The sequence below is a fragment of the Phocoena phocoena genome, chromosome 6 (assembly GCF_963924675.1).
Source record: "Phocoena phocoena chromosome 6, mPhoPho1.1, whole genome shotgun sequence".
Lineage (NCBI taxonomy): Eukaryota > Metazoa > Chordata > Mammalia > Artiodactyla > Phocoenidae > Phocoena > Phocoena phocoena.
In genome coordinates, this window is record NC_089224.1 from 67,012,739 (window position 1) to 67,027,553 (window position 14,815).

General features: G+C 38.4%; 1 protein-coding gene across 14 annotated transcripts in view; it reads right to left on the reverse strand.

The window, feature by feature from the left end:
- TRPM3 (transient receptor potential cation channel subfamily M member 3) overlaps positions 1-14,815 on the reverse strand; it is a 787,839-nt gene that overhangs the window by 211,169 nt on the left and 561,855 nt on the right. For all 14 annotated transcript variants that reach the window (XM_065879762.1, XM_065879761.1, XM_065879759.1 and 11 more), the window contains exon 6: positions 10,637-10,808. In XM_065879762.1, the coding sequence (XP_065735834.1) occupies positions 10,637-10,808 (172 nt within the window). The remainder of the gene's footprint in view (positions 1-10,636; positions 10,809-14,815) is intronic.

The window sequence follows — 14,815 nt, forward strand, 5'->3', positions numbered from 1 at the left end:
GTCTCAATCCCATTTCAAGGGGAAATTACAATTTCCAGAACCAGTGGAAGACTCTTCAGCTACATATCACTAAGAAACACACACATGAAGAGTGAAAGGGCATGATATGAAGCATATGCTACAGGAGTCATTTATGGACAAAGCTACTCAATGAACACACTAGAACATGTAGGTGTACCTTATTTATGAATGGCAGGTATGTTTTACCTCATGTGCCAACTCCAGCCAATTCTTAATAACCATCTGTAATGCTATGCTGGAAAGGTGTGACAAAAAGTGCTGGCTGTACCCTAATATCTATTTTCCTCCTTCATAGTGATAGAATTTTAGCTGTATGCCCAGGATAAAGACTACATTTTTGAAGCCCCCTTTTGCTAGGTGTAAATATGTGACCAAATATTGGCACATAGGATGTAAGCCAAAATCCTGTATATGACTTCCTCATTGTGCCTTTAAGGGAAGAGGTTATGACTTTTTCCTGATTCCTTCTGAGCAGAATGTAGATGTGACAGTGAGTTCCCGCAGACCATGAAAACAGGGATGTGCAGAGCAAAAGAAAGAAGAAATCTGAGTCCTCAACATTGTGAGGCTACCACAAAAGGCCTGGACTCATGTTCAGAATAACACACGCATAAGGAATAAACTCCTGTCTCATTGAGGCATCCATTGTTTTGAGTCATTGTTACAGCAGCAGAACCTGTGTCTTAATGAATGCAAAATGGTCCTGAGCTATAACAAGGCTCAGTGGGAAAAGTGTCCCGCTAGGTCTGCAATGTCAATAGTGGGCAAGGGACCCGAAGGTTCCATGCCAACTCTAACCTCTTACTGTATGGCTATCCAACTTACTCCAAAATGGAAAACTTTCCAAGGAAACTCTGATGTGACTCATACCTTAGACTTTCCCTTTGTCATATGCCTCCCTCTCTGTGCTATTGTTGACACTTAGGCTTCGTCTCTCTGTATTTGGTATAAATACAAAGAAATGAGACATACTTAACAGTCATAATAAGAATAAAATTTATGTAGTATTTATGATACAAATTATTTATTTATATATAAATGACTACAATCCTTTAAAATAGCCTCCCAGGAAGCTACCTGCTTATTTCAATAATGCCGCTGTTGCTAAAATATTTTTGGAATTTTTTGGAAACTGTAAATTCACACATTTCTTATAATAATATGACTGGGTCAAAATCACTAAAATTTGTTTCATGCCAAATCAGCAACTCTTTATTGAGCACTTACTATGCATGACATTAACTCTAGTTTCGGTGTCGGAGAGGTTGGTAAATAGTAAGGATTTAATAGTAAGGATGTCAGTAGTATTCTTTAGATAATCTATGTCAAATTTCCAGGGTAAGTTGGCTTCATAATTTAACAAGAGAAAAATACTAATACGTATAAGGGGTCTATTACAGTCCAGGGAAATGAGAGACATATACTAGAAATGAAATGTGAATTTTTAAAAAGCACTGCTTTATGGCATTTTACATCATGAATTTATTCATTCACTCAAGATTTATATTACTGCCCTGCTCCCTTATTTCCAACATAATTCTCAGTAATATATAGATTAAAAATTAGAGGTCTCTTTGTATTCAGTTTCAAACGCTTTATTCTCCTAGAACCTTGGTTTATTAAAATATTCCCTTGGCAATGAATTCTAGTTAGTAGGCTCTCCAGGGGCCTGCAGGTAAAGCAACCACATTTCTGGGCTTCTGTTTCTACCCCCAAATCAGCTAATAACAGTGGACTGTAGGATTTCTCTGAACATCAAGGACAGTAGAGCCCCCAGCATTGGGCACATTTCTGGAGTCACTGAGCCTGAAACATACAAAGCAGTGGTGCTAAGAGCAGGTGCTGCCGAAATGGAAATTCTGATTTACTTCTTGAGTCAGTTCTGCCTGTTAAGCAGGTCAGTGTGTCTCTTCAAATGAAAAACTTCCTTACAGCCATTATGGCAGAAAGGTCAATTCAAGTCCATTTACAGTTTTCAAATAAGCTGAGAGCTCTAACACAGACGATGACTTTGGTCCTCACCCAGAAGAGAACTGATTCAGAGCAAATGAAGTTGGATATAAGGGAGAACTTCCCAACAGCAAGGGATGTTAGGATCTGAAGGACATGTCAGGGCTGACATCCAGCCTATGATGTGGATTGAGGACATTAAAGTCTTCACAGGTTGTTCAATATTTTAAATCTCACTGCTGGCTCACGATTGCCGCTTTTTCTACGTCTTTAGACTAGGACAGAGTATCTTGGAAGTGTGTGGCCCTGCCACATCAGGTGTGGGCTATTGGAAAGATTTGGGGGAAAAAAAAAGAAAAACAAAACTCAAGGAAACATACAGGGTAGTGTTTCCTAAGGGATGGATTGGCATTTGGTCCAGGCAATTCTTCATATGAAACCGTCCTGCACAAGGTAGAATATTAACATTCCCTCCTCCTCTCTGTGTCATTTGGGAGCACCAGAAATTGTATCAACCAAACCCCTCTGATATTTTAAAATACCTCCTACGGGACGCAGTGTCACCTTAGTTGAAAACTACCACAGCCATGTTTAAGAATTATCACCAAAAAATGGTGGTAATGGAACAAGGATACAGTCATGAGTATTTTTTCTGATTATGGAAATTTCACTGAAACAAAATGCTGTAAATTGATGAGTGTCACATCACAAAGATGATCTTTTTAAAATAAAATGTCCTGGAACCCAGAAGACTTTATCACTCTATGGATTAGCCTGTTCATGGGACCCCTATACCAAACAACTCAGTGGAAATCAGAAACATCTGTTCCCATCATAAAGCATAACTTATCAGGGATGACATTCGGTGCTACTGGGTGACATTATTATCGTTATTATTTTTTGTTAATTTGTGTGAGTAAGCACACAGTCATATATAAATTGGTGTACTGGCTGAGGGACTGCATAACAAAACACCTGTTCTTTTTTCCCAGAGAATTCTAAATAGCAATATCCTCAAATACCAGATTTGATTGTGTTTTATGAATTCTGTGATCATTTCCGCTACTTGTTTGCTTAGAACTGCCAAGCAGATTTTAATCTACTGCTTTAGAGAAAGTATTCTTTGTGGCTTCATTAGATGAGGCTATGCTCAAATGTCAGTTGTTACTCTGGGGCAAAGAAAATGCAGAGCATCAAATTCTCTTTCAAGGAAACCCTGACAGTGGCAAAAGCAATGGTTACAAAAATCTAAACCTACTCAGACATCCCCATTCATTAGTACTGCAGAATGGGTGTATCTATAATGACTACCATGGGGACAGAGTCTCTTAGACTAGATTTAGTCTGACATAGATTTCACTTTATAGTATGAAGATGACAAAGTTGGAAAATTCTAGCCTCATAATGAAATTTCCTACAAAGTTAATGTTCACAAATTAATTAAGATATGTAATCCAAATAAAACTTTGCATTTAGCCAAACCTAAAATAAAATTCAAACACAATGGAGTATAACACTTTCATCAATTAGAGCCCAAAACAAACTAGATTTCTGTCCTCTTCCTCCAATCTGCTTTTTAAACAAAACAGTAAATTATAAGAAGGAAATCTGATATTGGCCCAAATCTAAACTTGACATATAAATCTTATCTTATATATTCGGGACCAATTCATATTTAGCCCAAATTCTAACACCTCCACCAGAGTTCTCTGCAAACTTAACTGACATTCATAATGATTGCTCCAAGACACTAGAATAGCTTGACTCTCTAAAGAAATATGAAATTTTCTCCATTATATTCTTCACTCAAGCAAGAGGAACAACTACAGTTTAGAATATATTTTCAACAATAATGAAAAAACATGAGTTTTCTGTTTATTGCTGCAATGATCAAGACTTTAAATCAACTACTCTTTAAGAAGTAATGTTAATAGAGGCTTGATAATATGTTTCAGAATATAATTTTGAGTCTCATTTTTTTTCTTTGGACCCTTTCTGTAACCCCAGAGATCCATGGCTTTTCCCTAACAAGCAGAGACAGGTTCGCTTTGTGGTAAAGATATTCTGACAGACATCCTAGACTCTGATGGGCTTCGAATGAAGGTCTGGATCTCAGGTTGGAATCTATGGCAGCCCATCAGGCTATATCAACACAGAACATGGTTTCCCACTAGGGGACCGCTGTGCCACCGAGAAGGCAGGAAGGGATTCAGTGTTTCTGAACTGCCACATGCCAGAATCCTTTCATAGTTGACTCATTTAATCACCACACTGTGAAAAATTATCATCCCTGGTTCACAGACACAGAAACAAAGTCTGAGAGAAATACGGTAATTTACCTAAGGTCACAGAGCCATGAAGATCTGAACCCCCAGGTCTCCCTGTTTCTCTCAGCTTATACCACTGGCAAGAGGCAAAGCCTTCCTTTTTTCCCAAAAGTTATGTTCTTCCCTTTAAACGCTTCCAAGAAAGCCACAATTGCTGGGGGTTTTTCTAATCTCCCTTTTTAAGAACTGCAAGGTAATGTTTTAAATATTTTTTGGCCAGCTTAGTGTAGAATTTGGGATAAGAAAAAATGATTATCAAAATTTTAGATAAATTTTAACATGTGATAACATAGTTCTTAATTTTTATTTTTTTGAAAGAATTGTTAAAGGATACCTGGATCAGTATTTTCCATTATGTTGCTACTAAGTTAAGGAAATACTTTAAAAATCTACCTTGTGTGTGGGCCACGCCAAGTTAAAGAAATGCTTTGGTGCTGAAATATTTATAGATGAAGTGATACACTGTTTGGATTTCTTTCAAACTTACCCAGTGGAAGATGTAGGTGGTTATATACATAGAGGAAACAAGATTGGCTACGGGATGATAAATGTAGAGTCTGGGTGATAGTTACGGGGGTTATTATAATATTCTCTAATTTTTTTGGAAATTTTTTAAAAGCAAAAATGTATGCAGAAAATATGCTTGGGATTTTATAGGTTCATCAGGCTACTTACACGTTACTTTCTGGAGCAGTCCCTTGGTATTCAGTCTTTCTGGAGCAGTCCCTTGGTATTCAGTCTTTCAGGTAACACGTGTTTATTGAACAGCTACTACGTTCCCAGCATTGTGCTAACTTGATTCAACTTATATGAATATGTAAACAATAAAATAAATATGAGGAACTGCTTATTATGAACCTTTGTTTACTTAAATGGTTTGAACTTAACATATGTAATGCTTGGCAATAGTAACTAAAGGTGTGGGTCACCTTTGATAATTCTCTTAATCACTTCTCTGCACCTTATTCTGATCTTTTGGATGAATGATTTTATGTTCTCGTGAATGGGCACAGATGTGGGTGGGAAAGCACTGCTTTCATCCAGACACTGACAATACTCCTGGGATATAGGTATAAAGAGTACATATAGCCTCACTCCCTTGCCTCTCTCTTCCTCTTTTCTACTTGCTTAGCAAAATCCCAACAGGCTCTCAACCCAAGTCTCTGCCTATTCTACTACTCAAGGTGAACATGCCTGGAAAAAAACACACATCCCTGATGATTCACACCACTGCAAATTTATGACCACAAATATCAAGTGGGCAGTCCTACATTTCCCTAGTCAGCTCACTCTCCCAGGCTCTACACTTGTTTTTTCTTTTTTCTCCCTAATCTTCTACACCTCTTCCCTTTCCACACTCTTAGCCAATGACCTCCTGTATTATTTTCTTCAGATATAGAAAGCATCTATAAAGAACTACCTGATCTTCCCAGCAGAAAATGTTCCATCCCACCTACATCTGCGCACATAAACTCTGCCTTCCCTCCTGCTACCCAGGATGAAACTCTTCCTGTTCTACCTATGGCCATGTTCTTCATTTGTGCACTGAATCTCATCGTCTCCCTCCTTCTCAAGGACTTTGTCTCAACTCCCCAGAGATTAGTCCTCAACTCCCTTTTCTGTAAAAACTTACTCCTTAGGGGCTCCCACTAGCCCCATTCTTTGAAGAATATACTCGTGTCTGTAAGGATGACTGTTCAGCATCCTTGATGTGTCTATTCCTCCCCCTGAATGCTCAACTCAGTAGCAAGTTCTCTTGAGCTCTACCTTCAAAATGTATCTTAGGACCAATATCGTATGATTCTACTTATGTGAGGTACCTAGAACAAATTCATAAAGACATGAAGTTGAATCATGGTTACGGGGGCTGAAGGGAGGGAATAAAAGTGTTTAATGTGTACAGAGTTTCAGTTTGGAATGATGAAAAGTTCTGGGGATGGACAGTGGTGATCATTACGTAACAATGTAAACGTACTTCATAGCACTGAACGGTATACTTAAAAATGGTTAAACTGATAAATTTTATGCTATATATATTTTACCACATTAAAAGAAAGATCAGTTAAGAAAACAGATATGTATAAATTTGAATCCAACTGCTTTTTATTACTTTTATTGCTGTCACCCTAATTCAAAACACTGTCATCTCTCACCTGCATTACGGCAATAGCCTACTGAAACATCTACCTGCTTTTAATCTTGCCCCCTGCGTCAGTTGGATCTCTACACACAACAGCAGAGTGATGTTTTAAACCACAAGGGAGATCCTATAACTTGCCAGATCAAAACTCGGTCAGAATAAAGTTCAACTCTTTACAAAGGTCATACTCTTCATCAAATACCTGGGTCTTTGTTCCTGCTTTCACTCCCTCCAGAATGCTCTTTTCAGAGCTGGCTCCCTCACTTCATTCAGGTCTCTGCTCATATATTACACCATACCCAATCATCTAATCTAAACTATCCTCCCATCACACACATGTGCCTGCATGCAGACATGTGCACCCATGACACATACATATATCCCTTCCTCTGCTTTATTTTTCTTAACAGCTCTCTTACTACATATATTTGCCTATTTACTTATTACTCTGTCCCTCTTGACGTAAGCTCAATGAATTATCCACTGCTGCTTTTCTAGACCTTAACCATGACTGGTACATAATAGGAGTTCAAGAAATATTTGTTTGCTAAAGGCATGATGGGGATTGTTTGAGGCTTTGCATGTTAAATTTGAAGTTTAGAAAATTTCAGATGGAAGAGTGTTCCTAAGTGGCTCACGTCGGAAAGGATTCTCCTTTAACAGCAAAGAAGTCCTTCAGTAACCAATGACAACGCTTCAGTAAGGACTGTTAACAGCAAGAATGAGTGGAGGGAGGGGAGAGTTGAGATAATGGATGCCAGAGTGCTGAGAAAAGTCTAAGATGCTGGTGCTTATAATATTTTATTATTCATAATTGTCATGTTGATGAGAAAGGGCTTAAAGTTCTCTTGAAAATATTCTTCAGAAGATTATGCTATTTATGCAAGAAATAGACTTGTGGAAAGAATCCTATGGTATGCATGTCATCCCTAAGTGATGAAGAGGAATGGCACTTTAATGAGTAAAATGCTGAGTGTATTCAGACACCTCCAGGGTCGTGCTAAGTGTAATAGGTGGTGATAGTATTATTGTGGTATCCTGGTGGAGGGTCTAATTTCAGGAGGCTAAATTGGGGTTTCCCAAAATTGAGTTCCCCTGTTGTATTTTAGATTTCTTAGACTTTTCAAGAGGGAAATTAAGAAGTAGGTGAGATTTTTAGAATTGCTATAGAATAAAATTTTATTTTAATAAGAAGAATTACATTATCACTAATTATGATATAAAGAAAAAAACAGTGTTCAGATTAGAACAGAGAGTTACATTAAAGGTCTATGTTCTTAGTTCTGCTGTTTCTTATTTTAACCAGGTCAACTTTTCCTCCTTTTTTCTCAGTCAGCCCTATTCTGGAGACTTCCAGGTTCTCAGTGGGCACTTCGCTTTACTGCTAACTGAATGGAGATCTCAAGGTCCTGCTCTACTTCCGGAGCCTGGGCCACTCCTTAAGCTCTGAGGCCCTCGCTGCTCCTTCCCTGCTTTGTGGGGTGAATGCAGTAAAAAGAGAAGTAGAACTAATGACTTCTGCGTCTGACTTGGAGGGCGACCTGCAATCTCCATGTGCCTGTGATGGAGGGGGCCCAGGGACATGGGACTTTCAATGCTAAATCTGAGAAAGTCCCTGGGAAACTGGGACAAGTTGGTCACCCTCCCACTACTAAGTTCAAGGATAGAACTGGTAGAAGAGCTAAGGCATGGCATCATTCACTACAGCTTGTGGCAAATTCTTGGCCCTGAGCTTATAACTTCCTGTGACCTCAGGGATCTCCTCTGGGCATCTTTAACCTTCTTCTTCTTATTTAACTATTTGTACTGAATGGGAGTCTGTGGATTCCTATTAAGCCTCAAATACAGTCCCCAAAACAAAGAGGAAAATTGTGTTTATAAATTATGACGATTGCAATGACTATTTGCCTCTCTCTGCCGCCATCCTGTTCCAGCTACTATCACTTAACCCAACCTAGGGGCTCAGCCTCTACCCCAGATCCAAGGCCTAATCCTGTTTGTAGACTCGGAACATTTTAGGAGTCTCAAGCCAGCTTCTCTGGCCTGGTGCTTCAGCTTGGAACCTGGGTCTGTGTTTATCCCCTACATTGTGCCCTAGACCCTTGACTGGGATTTCACTTGGCAACGTGTTTGCATGCCACTACCTGCCTTGATGTGCTAGCAAGGGTCCAGTGTCACACGAGTGGCATGAGGCATGTGCCTGGGGTCCTGGCTCCTCCAGCATCCCTGATGACCTGACCACCAGCCTTGGCCTTCTCCTGGACTCTATGCTGCTAGGCTCTGCTCCTCACGGAGGCCCGGCCACTGTCTATGAGCCTCCCCTTCAGGGCAATCCCCACGCATAGCAACTCTGTGAGCTTTGGAGACAGGTGCTTCCCCAGGCACAAAGGTTACAAAACAATGTCCCCTCTGGGATGACTAATTAGAAAAGAGTATCCTTTCCTTGGGCACCTATAAGGCACAGGGCTTGGCAGACAGAGCCCTGGCTGGGTTTTAACTCCTGCTGGCACCATCAGAGCTGGGTGTTTAAACTTACAACCACACACCTAGCTCTCCTCCTAACACTAACAAATACCTGGCCCAGCTGCCACCAGGACCTGGCACAATGGCATGCTTTGTGTGTCTGGACAAATTTGGTCTCACTATTGAGCACTGAACTTGACCCTGCATTTGCTCTTTGTCTACCCTGCTCCCATCTTCTTCAGCTTTCAGGTTACTCCTATTTAGGCTCATTCTTAACCTGCTGGTGTAAAACAAGTAATGCTGTAGCCTATAAAAACCTAAATGGATAATATTAATGATATGAGTTTTGTCCTTCCTGTCAAATATTATAATAAAATTCAATTTTAGTTTAACAAAACCTACCACCCATTGGCTATAGTGCTTTGTTACTTTGGATCTCTGCTGGTTTCTGGATGGATTTTCTACTCTTTTTTCCCCAAAACATGTTTACCTTTGGGTAATCCTGTGTTTTCTCTTTCCAAAGATAGTTGAAGATTCTTAGAAGAGAGTTTTCTAATACAATGTTGACTTCAGGCCTACACCAAAACCTATTATTCCAGAATTCTCTGTGAAAAAGATGAAGGTATGAAACTTGACTGCTTCAACAGCAGTAGCTCCTAAAACGTGGAACCAGAGAAGAGAGTACAGGAAAGAGAAGTTGTGGTCTGATAGGTTGGACATCCTAGCTCTGGGAGGAAGGTGGCAAGAGCAAGGAAAATCCATTTGGGACAGATGCAGAGAAAAGACTGGAGATGAGAAAAGCCATTTGGACAGGCTGAATCATATTACACTGAATTTTTGAAAGCTTATCAAGCCAAAGAGAATCTTTTGTTGCTTGGAATTGCAGGCTTTGAAAGTTTAATCAATTAAATCCAAGTTTCCCTGATGGAACATACAATTACCAGAAAGCTTGAGCCTGCCGCGAAGCCATGTGTTACTTTGTGAAAACAAATTGAATTTTATTTTGTGAGGAAGGTCAGTAGATTATTTTCATACCTCTACCACATTTAAATGCAAGCCACTGAGTGTTCTGGGGAGCGTTGCTGTTTTTACAATGCTACCTTCTCATAGTTAAATGGGTACACAATAAATACTGCATAGAACACATAAGTACTTAATAGATAATTTCAGTGTAACTATGGGCTAAGTATTATGTGGTACCCATAAATACACACATATATCTAAATATATAGGTATCTAGAGACAGTGAATGAATACATACATAAAATTAAGAGACAGAATTAAAGTTTTATCAACATGGTTACACATTATGCTTTAGTTTAGACAATGTCAGTTCCCTTGAAATGCCTTCGCACAGCCAGATCTATGCTAAGATCAAAACCTGTTTTTTTTTCTTTTCTTTAGCCACCAAAAATAGCTTAATAAATAGAAAAAAAATTCTCCAGGGTGCTTTTCCTCCTTCGAGTATTGTGTAAAAGATGTAGAAAAAAGTTTGGAAGGAAAAGCTTATCTGCATTTATAAACCCCAGACAGGGTTGAATTTTTCACACATAATAAATGAGCTTGAGTCCACTAATTGTGTAAACACTTATTGCGCCTCCAATCATCCTCCTCTAGATGACTTCCTCTAATTCTAACCACTGGCCCAGTAGAAAGTGATCTGTGTTCAAAATCTGCTCAAGTTTTCTCACTTTCAGCCTATTTGAAGGCTGAGTGGGAACAGTAGCCAACTTACTTGTATTTATCTTCTGGAGTGAAATATGCTTTTCCAGTTGTCTCCTAAGTTTCACCTCTGCTCCGTACTTTCCGGTGGTCCCATTGTCGGCCAGAATGAAGTGAGAATGCATGCTGTTGAGAACAGTGAGCTTGCTCATGGGATTGGACATGGTCTGATATGGCCGGACAACCTGCAGAATTTCAAAAAAAGGGGCAAAAGTCAGAGAAAAGAGTGAAAAATATGAAAAGGAGAACCAGACAGACAGGAATGAGAGAGAGAGAAGGGAAATCAATTCTTTGGTACAGTGAAAGGATAGTCTACATCCTCCTCCTAATACTGCTTTGGGTAGAAGCAAGATTTACAGTAAGTGTTCCATGAATTTTCTGGATTCATACAGAAATGAGAGTTTGTGCTTTCACTGTACTCAAAAACTGGCAAGTGAATGTCTGTTTCATTTTGAAGTTGACTGCTTATATGCTGATGAACCAAAAATAATTTTTAAATTTAGCTATTTTGTTTCTTTCTTTCTCCTCTCCTTCATGTCCATACATCTAATAGGCAGAGAAGAGCAACCATGATTCTGGAGTACAGTGGAGGGTGGGGAGTGGAGGGTGGAGAATGGGGTCGGGGTGATCTTCTTTGTCAAGCCCATTCAGCAATCTGAAGGTCTGTTATTTAAACAGACCTTAAGACACCTTAAGGTGTCTTATTAGACACCTTAAGTGGAAATGCTGAATGTAAAATAACTGTATCATGATATAAATAAAAATCAGGCTCACAATGTTCATCTCTGTCTTAAATTTTTGTTGTGTTATTTTAATTTCATGGTGAATCAGACTACCTGAAACAGAACAATTCTTAGTATGGTCTTTCAGACTTTTGATCTGAAAAGAAAAACAAAACCTATTGTGTACCAGTTGCTTTATATACATTATCTATACTCCTTGCAACAATCCTGCAAAGTAGATGTTGTTATGTTTATTTTGTAGATGAAGGAACAGAGATGGAGATTAAGTAGGTTTTACAAGAGTTTACCACGCTCAGAACCAGAAATCACAACCAGGTCTGCCTGATTCCAAAATCTATGCTTATTCATTCCCCTTTCCCAAACTGCTTAGACACAATGGAAACAAGATGATGTGTTGGAAATCTACTCCTAAAACATTTAGGCAGAAATTTCACTCAAGACTATGAAAAGGAACATTTAACCAACTCACTGTTACACGGTGTCCATACAGTTATTTCTGTACTGTATCACTGAAATTGACAAGACAGAAATAAATGCTAAGGGACTTTTACTTCTGTGCCTTTATGCAGTGTATACATTAATTATAGAGTTGAGATGCACTTGTTCATTTTAAGTATATAATAACTCATCAGGCAAAGCTGTAGTAAGATTAAGTAGTTTGCTAAAGGAATTACAAAGTGATTCAGTAAAGACAGCATCAGTAGAAAAGATCTCATAAAAGTCATATTTTACACCTTGATGCTGATTCAAAACCCCACATTTCTGTATGCCTGGCAAACAGAATCTACTCAATGAATAGTGAATGGATTAATTCAAAAGACTTGAGACAGACATGCTTTTATTAAAAGTTGAAAAATAAAAACCCCCTCTTATCTGAATTGTTTGGGAATTGATCTAATCTAAATTTAAAATGGGTAATTCTGAGCTTTTGAAATATCTTTCAGACCTTTTAATAAATGTCCCTATTTGTTAATATACCATTAATATACCATTAATTCACAGCTTATTCTAGATGGCTCTCATTTATAAAGGAAGCCTATAAATTTGTGATTATTGTTTCCAGTAATCACATGGAGCAGTGTTCAATTACCCCTTTGTCTAGATGAGTGAATGAGAGTACCCCCTGAACTACAGAGAGAGTGGTTGGCTAACCCCATCCTGAGTTCTTTATCACTGGAAGAGTAGGTTGCTTGTGGTTAAAATTCCCATTTTGCTATTACGCATTTTTGATCATAAAACATTCATTCTATAACAGAGTGCAAGTTAATAAATATTAATGCTTTGTTGAAAAAGGCTTAGCAGAAAGACTTTCTCCTATTCTTAAAGTACCTCTGCACTGTACTTTTGGATAAAAGAAAAAGCTTTAGGTTACTGTTTTCTCTTTCCTAACAGCAGTTCCCCAAGGCTCCATGCCAAGAAGAAGGGAACCCCAAAGCAGTTCTCTGAGGGACATGGGACAGTGGATTTTCTAGAGGTTAAACTATTTGTGATGGAGAACTCCAGACACTTGTTCTAGATGAGATACGGGGCACGTTTTCGAATTCTTGGGAGCTTAATTAAAGACCACCAGTGAAAGTGATGTTTTCAAACAAATAAAGGAGTGAAAATGATTCTGGGTCAACCTGACTTAATCACCACAATCTGAGAATAAAAGAACATAATTAAATCATCTGACTATATTCTATATATCTGTTTCCCCCACCACAGGATTCTAAGGACATTGGTGCTTCAGCCTTCTGAGTTTTGACCTTCGTTTCTTGTGAAACACAGTGCACCAGCTCTTTGGGAATACGGTACATTTGAATTAATCATGATAAGAGGATCAAGTTTACAGTGTCACTCATGAATTTTAATTTCTTCATCTTACTGCTCCCCATTTCTTTGGATCTTATGTTAAAGTAAGTTAAAGGTAGTTATATTTTGCCAGGGATTTTTTCTGCCGAATAATGGAGGATATAAATCCAAAAAATAAGTTAAATGTCCTAAATTATTTTCCAGTCATCATTGGAGGAAGGTATGTTGAATCCTGGGACAATCATGAACGTTTGAGGCATGGAAATCTCTTTGAATCCCAGTTCTGTCAATGGCTGTGTGAATCTGAGTCTCACATTTTTAATCTGTAAAAGAGAAATGATAAAACCACTTACCTCATGGGGGTTAGATGAGATTATATGTGCAAAGTACCTGGCACCATGCCTGGCTCCTAGTGGGCAATCTACAAATGTGAATTTCTTCTCAAGTCCTGCTTTATCTTAACAACTATAAACTGATTTTCCAGTTGCAAACTAGTGGCCAAAATGAAACGATGGGAGACAATTCAGTCACTTTTGTTTTTACACAGGGATTTAAATCAATCAATATGAGTAAAGAAAACAAATTTATCAGTTGCCAAAATATGCAAAGTGGTTTTTTTTGCATGTCCTCCTAGGTCATTTAAGACGGTGATATTCTGGAAATATTTGTTGATTAACTGCAAAATAACTTCCCAAATACTTCAGAGGAATGCATTTTGGTCTAACTTGTCTACAAAATACACTTAATATTCTTCATAACAAACATACCAGCAGTCTATTTTTGTTCAAGTTACAATTTGCATTTCTACAAAAGATTTGCTGATCTTCCTGTTAAGTTTTTCAAATAGAAAAAAATAATGCCTTTGTATCACATGAATACAAATGAATTTTTCCTTCTGACAAAATTTTAGAGGTAATGTAAAACTTTTATTGTTAAGAGCAAACATAAAAAGGACTTTTTTGGAAATGTGTGTGTGTGTGTGTGTGTGTGTGTGTGTGTGTGCATGTTTGCATAGCAAAAACAATTGTGACCTGTAGGTATACAGATTACTCTAGCACGTTTCTCAGCCAGTGTTTCCTGGGAGAATCAAGCCCTAATGCTCTGCAGTATTCATTGTATGTAATGGATCACCTTCTCTCCTAAGAATATAGGATGGTCCACGTTATGTACCATCCTTGAGAGAACTGAGAAGAGAGTCATTCAAATAATTTTCTGTGTTTTGTAGCTCAAATGAGGAATCTGGGTCGGAAAAGACTGAATTGTGTCTGAAAGGACTACATATCAAGTGATCTTTCATGATTGGTAACTACATTGGTATCTATACCTAGAAGGGAAATCTGCTTAGAAATGGATTTTAGATACTTAGTATTTCACTCATTAATCTATTGTACACGCTTTGTATTGGCTGACTGGTAAAGCTCTGGTTCTAAGGCCTCTGTGTACCTTGACTTTGCAACAAAGAGGGAATGTAATAGAAGCTGTTCAAGAAGTTAATGAGGTGGAGGGCCTTTATATAAGATATTTGTAGGGCCATTATCATTGCCAGGAGAGAACCGATCTAGAGACACTGTGGAGAAACTGAACATCATTCGTGTGTTGGTGCAGCGTGCTGCGTTTATTTTACTTGGATGGGCTGAAATCGATCATTTGGGTGC